Below are 12,279 nucleotides of genomic sequence, written 5' to 3'. Positions count from 1 at the left end.
GCGGCTCCGTCAGGCGTCCGTGGCTGCCCTGATCCTTTCCCTGCTTGGCACCACACAAAATGGCGGCTACTGGAGCAGCTGAGCGTCCCGAACCAGGAAGCAATGGATTTCTTGCTACTGCCACAAACTGCCCAACTGTAAGTCTTCCAACCTTCTAAATATTCCTTTATATGTGGTTCAGAGTACTGGGACCATCCATGAGCCTTCTTGGTCCTGTATTCTGTGTTGTTCTCCTCCTTTGATTTCTTGACTGCTGCTTCCGTGAGTGTTGATAGTTGATGCAAGAAGAATGAAATCCTTGACAACTTCAGTCTTTTCTCCATTAATAAGAATGTTAAAAGTTTATTGGTCCGGTGGTGAGGATTTTTGTTTTCTTTATATTGAGATGTAATCCATACTGAAGGCTGTGCTCTTTGATCTTCATCAGTTTTCAGCAAGCAAGGTTGTATCATCTGCATATTGTAGGTTGTTAATGAGTCTTCCTCTAATCCTGATGCCACATTTTTATTCATATAACCCAGTTTCTCAGAGTATTTGCTCAACATACAGGTTGAGTAAGTATGGTGAAAGAATACAACCCTGTCGCACACCTTTCTTAATTTGAAACCATTCAGTATTCCCATGTTCTGTTTGAACAACTGCCTTTTGGTGCATGTACAGATTCCTCATCATGAGCACAATTAAGTTTTCTGTAATACTCAATCTTTGCAATGTTGTCCACAGCTTGTCATGATCCACACAATTGAAAGCCTTTGTGTAATCAATAAAGCACAGGTAAAAACGTCTTTCTGATAGTCTCTGCTTTCAGTCAAGATCCATTAGACATCAACAATGATATCCCTCATTCCATGTCCTCTTCTGAATCTGGCTTGAACCTCTGGAAGTTCTCTGTCAATGTATTATTGTAGCCATTTTTGTATTGCCTTTACCAAAACTTTACTCACATGGGATATCAAAGACATTGTCTGATGATTTCCACATTCCATTGGGTCACCTCTCTGTGGAATGGGCACAAATACAGATCTCTCCCAATCAGTCGGCCAGATAGTAGTCCTCCAAATTTCTTGGCATAGATGAATGAGTGCCTCCTGTGCTGCCTCACTTTTTTGAAAGATTTCAATTTTTATTCCATCAATTCCTGGTGCCTTGCTCTTTGCCAATCCCTTCAATGAACCTTGGACTTCCTTCTTCAGTATCATTGGCTCTTAATCATATGCCACCTCTTGAAATGGTTGAACATTAATAATTTCCTTTTGATACAGTGACACTGTGTATTCCTTCCATAGTATGACAAACTGACAGATGAGTGGTGGAGGAGTATAGTCTACTCCCCCTAAAAAGAGATAAATAAAGAAGCCAAATTGTATTTGGGACTCCATCTCCTCCTATTTTGCAAGGTGGATGTCCATCTTACCTCTCTGTAAGGACATCTCTCTTTCATTTCCCTAAGACTCTTTTCTTTCTAACTTCTTTTGTGTGGGGTAAATTTGTTATGTCTTCCCAATTCTTTGGACAGAGACAAACACCACTCCAGAGATAACAATTCATCTGTGGTAATTTTTAAAGTCTAGTACAGTTAAGCTTTCTACTGTGAAAATTTCTCTGTGTCTCTCTGGCTGGAATTAGCAATGCTTCCTCACACACTAAGGAAGGTACCCCTCCTTTACAGTGCCTATCCCATTCTTCATTGTGGTAGAGCTACCTGTTGGCATGTCTTATATTGTAAGAAAAGTCCCTGGGCCGTGCAAATGGTAACACACTCAGCTAATTGAAAAGTTGAAGGTTTGAGACCACCCAGAGTTGCCTCAGAAAATAGTCTGGTAGTCTACTTAAAAAAAAAAAAAAAAAAAAAAAAACAGTTATTGAAAACCCTACAGTGCATGGGGTCACCATGAGTCACAACCAACTTGACAACAGCAGCTTACAATGTCAAAATCTTGGGAGGCAGGATTCATGAGAAAGAAAGGGAGAATTAGCTTTTTCCCTCTGGAAGTTGCCAATTTAGTTGAACCAATTGGACAAGTGCTCTGAGAATGAACCACTGAAATAAATAGGCCTATACCAATCTTGAATTTTATTTCAACATTAATTCATTTACTTATTCAATGAGTATCTGTTTTGTGTCTACTGTGTATTAGACATTGATTGTATGTGCAGAAGTACTATGCAACATGGAAAAAAGTATGTAAAAATATACTGACATGGAAAGATATTGTTGTTAAGTGTCATGGAGTTGGTTCCAACTCACATTACATGACAGTATTATAAGTATTATGTACATGAGTGGTACAAATGGTTAAAGCACTCGGCTAATAACTGAAATATTTGAGTTTGGAGTCCACCCAAAGATACCTCAGAAGAAAGACCTGATGATGTGTTTCTGAAATATCAGCGATTGAAAATCCTAGGAAGCACAGTTCTACTTTGATGCACATGGGATTGACATGAATCACAATTGAGCTGGTGGACTGCTTTGGTTTATGAGTATGCACAGATGCTTGTGATGCATGAGAAACAGATGGAAGGGCACACCCCATTCTCACAATAGTAGTTACTGTTAAAAAGAATTGTAATTGAGATTAGGGATGGTGGTTGAGGAGGATTTTAGCCTTGGAAATAAGGTCTCGATTTTTACAATGAGAAAGTACTCATATATTATCTGTATATCAAATAAAAATTAAATAATAAAAAGACAACTCTTACATGGCATACCATTGAATATAGTAGTATTTAATGTGCCTTATGTATGGATCCAACTAATGCAATGGAAATTTTATTTCCATTTCTATCCTGTACCTCCAGGTTGTTGTTGTTGTTGTTAAGTGCTGTCGAGTCAGTTACAACCCACAGTGGCCCTATATAGGGTTTTCAATGAGCAGCTGGTGAGCTTGAACTGCTGATCTTGTGGTTCAAACTGACTTTGTAGTCCAGCCCATTAGCCCACAGCACCACACCAGGACTCTATGATATACTAGAATATCCCACACTCTGTGACCACCAAACCTCTACCTAGTCTGTTTCCTCTGTTTGGAATACTTGAATACTTTTTCCTTTTTTTCAATCCTGAGTTGCTGATCTTTATACTTGAAAATTCAGCTCAGATGTTTCCTACTTTATAAACACTTTGCAAAAAAGTATTACTTATAAGATTGTCCTGAAGCACTGTCTTAGTTTCTTAGTGTTGTTATAAGAAATATCATAAGTAGGTGACTTTAAAAAGCAGACATTTATTTTCTTACACTTTCAGGATGCTATAAATCTGAATTCAAGGAGCCAGCTCTAGGGGAAAGTTTTTTTGTTTTGTCTGTGCTGTTCTGGGAGAAAGTCCTTGTCTCTTTCTGCTTCTCGACTTCTTGGTGATCTTCATGGTGCATGACATTTATTTCAATCCGTGCATCAAATAGTGAACAAGAACAATGTACATTCTCACTGCAAATGGAAGAAACAATGGGTATCAAGGAAGTCCCAAAATCCAGCAGAACAAATTATATTAACTTTCAAGGTTTAAGAATAACCTTTTATTCTCTGGTACCATCTGAGCAATGGCTGCATCCTCCAGACTGTGAGTGTTGGCTGTGCTTTCCAGATTCTGGGTGGAGGGCCCTTGGCCAGGGACAGCAAGTCTGCCCCCTGGGATTTCGGCAGTCCCATTCCCTTTGATCATTTGGGTGATGTCTTCACTCCCTTGGCCTCTCCTGGCTCCATTCTACTGATCCCTGAGTATGACAGACTCATCTCCATGGCCCACTTGAACAACAGTACTACACTCTGGAAACAAGATGGTGGAGATCTGACTCTTTAAAATTTAAGAGGTTTTCCCACCATTTGAATTGTGAGTGGTTGCTCTACCCTTTGAAATGAAAGCATCTCTACCTGCCAGTGTCTCTCCAACAGTTCTGTTGATCTTTGAACCAATAGATGCTTGTAAGCAAATCACTCCATTGGCCAATTTCCTGCCTGTAGAATTCCAGAAGGCAAGCAACTTTTCTTCATTTTGTTCTGCCTCTTACCTTTGTTGCTGTGGTGGTTGAATAGATTGACCAGGCTTAACCTCTTGAACAAATGATTGTGTTGTCACACTTCACCAAGTAAGAGATTTGGGGAATCAACAAACATATGAACAAATGTTCACAACCACTAGCCATTAGAGAGATGAAATCCAAAACAACAATGAGATATCATTTCATACCAGTAATAACAGCTAAGTTCAAAAAAGGAGAGGACAATAAATGCTGGTGAGGGTATGGAGAGACTGGGACCCTCCTACATTGCTGGTGGGATTGAAAAATGGTCAGACCACTCTGGAAAACAGTATGGCGCTTCCTCAGAAAGTTGGAAATAGGAATACCTTATGATCTAGCAGTCCCTCTACTTGGTATTTATCCAAAAGAAATATGAGCCATATTATAGATATATGCGCACCAATGTTCATAGTAACACTATTTATAATAACAAAAAGATGGAGACAGCCTTAGTGCCTATCAATGGGAGAATGGATAAACAAACCTTGGCATATACACACAATGGAATATTCTGCTACCTTGAAGAATAACAAGGCAGCAGCAAGCTACTGCTGCATAACATGGATGAACCTTGAGGACATTATGTTGAGTGAAATTAGTCAGTCACAAAAGGAGAAATACTGCATAGGACCATTATTGTAAAAACTTAAGAAAAAATACCCATACTAAAAGGGGGGAGGGAAAAAGAAAAATTGTTTATTGGTTCCCGGGGTATAGGGTATGCGTATGGGAGGCAGAGGAAAGTAGAGCACAGGGTAGGGAATAGATACATGGTAGTTTGGGTGCTGGGTGGTGGTGGTGGTGGCAAAACACAAGAAGGGGGAGGAGAATGGAAGAGCAAGACAGATGGGAGAACATTTAGTTAGGTTTGCATGGGCTAAGTGGGGCAGAGGTAAATAATGTATGCACAACAGGAACAACAGGGCTCTGGGATACAGGGATTGAGGCATGGTTTGAAGCAGTAAAAGAGGGTAAATAATGCTAAGATGCTTAACTTTCTTATGAATTTTATTTTCCCTTGCCTACTATTGTAAAATAGATACTTGAGGGGGAGAGAAAGGAATAGCCAGAAACATCACTATAGAAAGCTTGTAAGTCTATCTTCAGTCTATAACTGATTAGAATACCTAATCTGGGGCTAGAACTTGCCCTATGAAAAAGACTTCCTGCAGAGCCTTTGCATTGCATAAGACCTTAGGTGGTATCCTGATCCCTATCCAGAATCTTCTGAGGTGGAAAATTTCCACTTGAAAAGACAAGCAGACCAGCCTAGAGCAACTAGAGGAACAGAAGATACTTCTTTAAAGAAAGACCATCAGGAAAAATAAAAAACAATAATGGCAGTCAGATTGACTACTACAAGAAGCAAGTTGTTTACTGGGGAGCCATCAAGGCAAGCAATGAAGTCCCCTCAGGGAAAACCCCCTTCCAAGACTGAAATTCAAAGGAAATACACAAGCAGGCATGTGATCTTGCTGGTGACCACATTGGTCTACCAATAAGGGGAAGTGGGGGAAAAACAACAATGAAGTTGTGAGCTATGTCTGACCACATTCAATAGACTCCTGTCAACCTGGTTGGCCAGCAATATAGTGAGACCTGGGGACTGCTGAGCTCATGGACAGGGACATAGTCACAGAGGACTACAGCAGAGAGTGAAGCATCCTGTTGATATGAAGTGAGGGGTGATGCACAAGAATACCCATACTTGCAGATAGTGCTCATTTGACCTAACTTCAACGGCTGGATGACCAGAACTCGACTAGAGGAGAAAGAAGAGGGAAAAATGTGGAATGTGCAACAATTTGATGAACTTGACTTATATTTATGGATGTAGTAGCTTAAAAGAGGGGATGAATCTTTACAGCAAGGATCATTCCCACCCCCTCTGTACACAGGGTTGACAGGGATGGGCAACTTAGACATTGGCTATCTAAAATGGGGGTGGGGTGGGGGAGGAAACAAAAGCAAGAAGTGACTGGCTTACAAGTTTTCAAGAAGGAGCTTAGTTTCAGAGGATGCAGAGGAAGGTAGAATCTCCACTGAGTGGTTTCCAATTTGTCTAGACGGAGCTGATAATTAATATGAGATGTGGATGACTCTTGTGGTTCAATAGTGAATAATTGATATCAGAGCTGATTATGAATTTTACAAATGTAAAGGTAGATGTTTTGTAACAAAAGGAGGTGAGCGGTTGATCTTGCAGTCCAGTAATGGAGGGCCCGGGACCATCAAGGGAGAAGAGTGGAGTGTGGGACCCTATCCAGAGAGCAGAGAAAGAGGAAGATTCGATGCCAGAGCCAGAGCCAGAGATGGAGCAGCTAGGGAAAGGGTCTGTGTGCTGATGGCTGAGGGGCTGGCATGCAGGGTATACACTTTGGTTGTTTTAATGGTTATATATTCCTGAGTGCTTTGGTGTACATCCAACAACAACAACAACAACAACAACAACAACAACAACAAACAACAACAGAGGGATTGGATGTTGATGATGCATGGACGGGATTGTAATCATTACAATGAAATGAAATATGATAGGATGAATGTAAAGCTGATGCTCTCCCATGTAAACTATCACTCAATTCACAATAAAAACTTAAAAAAAAAAAAAAATTGTTGTCATCTCCTTGATGAGAACTCTAGGACATGTGTCCTTAGTATATACATCAGAACTGTCCAAATATTTTCAGTCTTGTTTTAATCATCAGATGTTTAAGTCCATCTCTTTCCTCTTACATCTACTATCAGCAACAAGGAGAAGCTATGTATCCCCTTTAAGATTTTCCTTAGAAACCACCTTATCCAAGTATCCAAATTCATCACTGACAAGTACTACCTCCCACCAAATATTCAATCATAATTCATATAAATTCTTTGTCATTGCATAAAAAGAATTTCACTTTCAGTGTCTAGTAACATGTTCATCATTTTCTTTAAAATTCTCATCAGAAGCACTTTCATTGTCCACATTCCTAGTAACATTCTTTTTATGGAAATAGTAGCTTTCATCATAGATCTTAATTCTTTCTGAGCCTTCATCAGAATCTGGCAGCATAGTGGTTACGAGTTTGGTTGCCAATCTCAGGGTCAGAAGTCGGAAACTACCATGGAGAAAGATAAGACTTTCTGCTCCCATAAAGATTTAGACCCTCAGTAATCATACACAGAGTCATTATGAGTTGGAACTGACTCCATGGCACATAACCAACTACCATAATTCTATCAACCACAATTGATGACCATAATTCTACCAACAGTTTCTTCAAAGCAAACTAGAGCCTTACTATGAAACACACCAAAATATCCACTGCCCAATTTTAAAGCCATTTCCACATTTTAGTTATTTGTTAGAGTAGCATTTCAATTCTGTCTTAGTTTCTTAGTACTGCTGAAGCAGAAATTGATGGATTTTAACAGTTTTTCTCACAGTTTGTTGCTGTTGTTAAGTGTTGTCAAGTTGGTTCTGACTCATAGTGATCCTATTTAGGGTTTCTGAGGAGTAGCAGGTAAGATCAAACCACTGACCTTGCAGTTCAAACTGACTCTGTGGTCCAGTGCCTTAATCCACACCAGCGCTCTTTTCTGATGGTTTAAGACACTATAATTCTGAATTCAAGGCTTTCTTTCTGTTTTCACCATACACTCTTCTTGTCACCTGATCTCTAGATCTTGAATCTGCAAAAGTATCTGACCTTCTATATGAGCTGTAGATTTTTGATTTTCCAATTCACACAACCACATGAGCCAACAGAGGTTTCCACCCTACTGCCTGACATACAGATATGGGACTTGCCAGCCCCCACAATTGTATGAGTCATTTTATTGAAATAAAACTTGATCCATCAATCTATCAATCTACCAATCTATCACTGTTTTTGCTCCTCTAAAAAACCTAACTAAGACAGGTACATATCTATATTCTTTTGAGTGAAATCTTATCTTTATTTATATTACCAGTACACAATGCCCAGCAAATGCTCAATAACAGGTTCCAAATGAGTGAATGATGGGAACATTTTATGGCACATTATTTTCCCATTTAGTGTATCTCAAATGTCTCACATTTCATTCTGGGTATATTAAGAGACTCAATGGAGATCAGGGATATAACCAGGCCATGACTAACTGAGGTCCTATCCTTTTAGTGCAAAATGGACAACTATATTTCTGGACTAGCCTAGACACATTTGCTTTCAATTCTGGGAAAACCAAAATGAGAAAGTATTGCAATTTATTTAATTCAAGTTGTTGCTGTTAACTGTCATTTGTTATGACTTATAGCTACCCTATAGAGGGTTTCCAAAGAATGATCGGTAAGTTTGAACCACCAAACTTGTAGTTCAAACCAACTTTGTGGTTTAGTGCTTTATCCCACAGCATCACACCAAGACTCCATGTTATGTTTCCATAAATAGACCACAATTGTCCCAAATAAAAAATGCCTCTTCTCATTAACTGGAAGGCTGTTAGCTCACACCTTACCTTTTCATTGTCTTTGGGGAAAATTCTCTCTCCAAATTAGAAGATGTATGTTTCACATGCATTGCATTATAGGAAGTGTGAGTATAGTCATTTTCATCACTGTAATCAGGACCAAGCAATGTCCGAGCCCATGTCCCCATGTCATAAGGAGGAAGGGTTCCTCCAAATTCAGAGGGCAAAAATTCAGGGTGTATTAACTGATGAAGGCTGTTTAAATTGTTTCCATGCAGGAAAATCTGGAAAGAAAGGAAAATCAGCAATAAAGAATCTGAATCAGATGACCTGGAATTTAACCTACCCACTTTGGCAATGAAAAATTGAATGCACTGCTGGTGATCATAACGGGGCATCCACTTCTGTTTTCTGTGACTATGTCTTAATAATGTGTTAATTTATTTCTCAGAAAAGGGACTGAATAATCCTTAAAAATGAAGTTTATGAACAAATTGGGTGTTGTTTGATCACGGCTGAAATTTATACATATAGTCATCCAATTATCTTTGCTATTGAGAAGAGTAGTGATGCAGACTACCCAAAACATCAGTCATGTTTGTCTTGCAGCTCTCAGCCAGCCTCTGTTCTCCCACCTACAGGGCGTATCCATCATCTGCACCTCCTAAATTTTCTGCAATTTCTTCCTTAGTCTACAACAGTGACATGTACTCCTTGCTCTGTGCCAATGAATTGTTCATGATCTGCTGATTTTTTTTTTTCCTGGCTTATTCCTTTATGTCTTGCTTCCCTATAGGGACAGAATAACTCTTAGGGCAAAGGATACTGCTTCTCAGCTCTGGGGGTGGTATGGGTGCAACTAAGGAACTCAATCAATTCTTAGTCAATGAAATAGAAAAGTTTTGATAACAAAAACTGAAAACTGATCATTTATTATGGGATAATTTTGCTTCAGTTCTCAGGGGAGAATTGCAGCAAAGTTGCAGTTGCTTTCAGACAAATCTACAAAACAGATAAGCCCCAATTTAGAAACTGATTTTTGAAAGTTTATTTAAAGTGTATCTCTTGGCATACTTCTTTATGTTACAGGCTCAATACACATAAGTTACACCCAAGTATAAGGTGACAATCAATACATGAAAAGTGCCACCTTGCCATTTCCCACCCTCCACTCACCATAGATAATGATGATGAAATATAAATGTGATTTAAAAATACATAAATTTAGAGCTTCAATAATAAATACTTGCTACCATGTTCCCTAGTTACTGGGTTTACATGACATCATTTAAAGACAAAGGGAACAAAAATCTTAGTGGTAAAATTTCCAGAAGAATATTACAACACTTCAGGAAAATGTACATTTTTAAACACTAGATTTATGTCTGATTGAATTTGAATAAGACCAATTTTTCTTTTTTTGTCTCTTGGTGTGGGACTGTTGGATAAATACTGGACTGCAAACCAGCTGGTCTTTGGAAAACCTGTTTAGAATTGCTATCAGTCAGAATCAACTTGATGCTAACGACAACAATTTCTTTTTAAGAAATTGACTTGTTCAGACTTTTGTCAAAACACCTTAGGAGGAGACTGAAACAAGTATTTGGAAACAGGGAAAAGCTGGAGCTAACTATTAGCCCTCATGTTTACAGAAAAATTTTGTACTCATCGACCCAATATTTTAGGTTCTTAAAGGTTGCAAAAGGCTGTTGTTTCTGGTCCTCATATCTGGGATTCCTGCTAAATAGTCAAAGAAATGCAAGACAGATTCAGGACTGCTCAGATTCGGTTTTGTGTCCAGGACTCCAGAAACCCCTTTTAAAGTATACGAGCAAGTGTCCATTGCCCTGTGGGAGGAATTCCTTGTGTTCCTTCCTAAGTAGACTGTGAAACTTAAGTGGAAAGCTTAAGTCATACTGGGAACACTCTAAGATTCTTCTTGGCTCATGGTTTCAGTCCCATATGGATTGAGTTTTAGTTCCTAGTTTCACACTCATTTGAGAAGTGGCTGTCACCTCCCATACTGTGGTATAGCAGTCCACAGGTGGTACAAACAGATAAAGAACTTGGCTGCTAACCAAAAGAATGGAGGCTAGAGTCTCCCAAAGGCAGTTTAGAAGAGACTTGTGGATCTAATTCTGAAAACTCAGCCATTGCAAAGCCTATGGAGCAGAGTTCACTCTGTCACAATTGGGATTACCATGGGTAGCAATCAACTTGATGACAGCTGCCAATTGGTACCATACTAACAAAGACTTGGGGACACCTGCAGTCTAGAATTAGGAGTCTTGCAGTGTGTATGTGGTGGTGTTAGCTATTTCTCACCTCATCAGTGGCCCCTGAACTCCCAGAGCTCTACTCTAACATTGAGTTCTTTGCATGTTAAGTTTGTAAGAAGGTTCCTGACTGGGTTCCCTTGAAGAGAAAGGAACTAAATGGTAAAGATAAATAAAGGTCCTGAGCCTACATGAGTGATGTTACATACATAACTATATGCTTTAATAGTGTTGTTGTTAATTGACGTTGAGTTGGTTTCAACTCATAGAGGTCCTGTATAGGGTTTCCAAGGAGTGGCTGGTGAACTTGAACCACTGACCTTGCAGTTCAAAATGACCTTGCAGTCCACAGCACAACATCAGGATTCCTTAAATGACTCTAAAACCCTTGTGATGTGGGTGTTAGTTTCCCCAATTTATATATGAAGAAACTAAGATTTAGAGTGGTCAAGGAATGTTCAGTTACTCGGCTAATCAAAATGCCATAAGATAGCCCAGCTTTAATGGAAGATGCTGACTTTCCAAATAGCATCAACTGATGAAATTGAGGTTAAAAAGTTTTCTACATAAAAGCACTGTTATTTTCAATGAAGGAAGCTTTAATAGCCTAATTAGTGATGTAGTTGTCAGTTATGCCCCAAGAACATGGGATAAATTAAAGAAATTTAAAATATTCTTCATAGTGATAATACATTTACAGGACAAAATATTCCATGAACGGATGCTGCTAGACCCAGAATCTCCCACAGACATTTCCAGTAAAATGAGCATTTGATATTTGCATGCCTTCAAAGTTTTCTTTGGGTTATCATTGGGACTCTGAAAATAAACAGTTTTACTGAATTATGGATCAAAATCAGGCCAAAAACAAACTCCAGTTGAGGCTCAAATGTTCAGTGACTACAGAAAAGGAGAAAAGTCACAGTGAAAAATTAGAAGAAAGAAGAGGTAGGATAATGATCACTGAACAGTCCCTGTTTGGAATTTATATAATGCATTTGCTTTCATTACCCTTTTCCTTGTCTTGTCTTTAAGGAATGGTTTGATGAGTGTGTACAGGGCGTGAATATACCAGGGCTGGTTGACAAAATGGACTCCTCCAAAGCGAGCAGGAAAACTGTCCTGGATGGAAAGAGAAATGCAGACAATTAGGAAGCTCTTCAAGTTTAACAGAAACCAACAAAATCACAGCCCCAAAGAATAATCTGCTTCTTGTCTCTCATTGATGTACTGAAAAGTGCTGATGGTGTAGTGGTTAAATATTCAGCTAACTGAAAGTTTAGTGGTTTGAACTCACCAGTCTCTCCATGTGAGAAAGATGAGGCAGTCTGACTCCATAACAATCCATTCATGAATATCCTACAGGCCGTTCTATTCTGTCCTACAGGGACACTATGTGTCAGAATCAACTGGCTGGCAATGAGTTTGGTTACTTTTGTATATTTTAATGTGTTATTGTGAATTATGTGATACTTTACATGGGAGAACATTAGTTTTACATTCATCCTATCATATATCGTTTCATTGCTATGGTTACAATCCCCCCC

The 12,279-nt window shown here is 39.0% G+C and overlaps 1 protein-coding gene across 1 annotated transcript in view; it reads right to left on the bottom strand.

Moving 5' to 3' along the window:
* The window catches only part of CLVS1 (clavesin 1), a 256,850-nt gene that overhangs the window by 44,245 nt on the left and 200,326 nt on the right, over window positions 1-12,279 (bottom strand). The window contains exons 3-4 of the mRNA XM_006874047.1: window positions 11,744-11,854; window positions 8,505-8,740 (exon numbers count right to left, since the gene is read on the bottom strand). Coding sequence (XP_006874109.1) covers window positions 8,505-8,740; window positions 11,744-11,854 — 347 coding nt within the window. The remainder of the gene's footprint in view (window positions 1-8,504; window positions 8,741-11,743; window positions 11,855-12,279) is intronic.

This window comes from Chrysochloris asiatica, unplaced genomic scaffold (genome assembly GCF_000296735.1).
Source record: "Chrysochloris asiatica unplaced genomic scaffold, ChrAsi1.0 scaffold00259, whole genome shotgun sequence".
Classification (NCBI taxonomy): domain Eukaryota; kingdom Metazoa; phylum Chordata; class Mammalia; order Afrosoricida; family Chrysochloridae; genus Chrysochloris; species Chrysochloris asiatica.
This window is presented reverse-complemented; position numbering and strand designations above follow the sequence as displayed.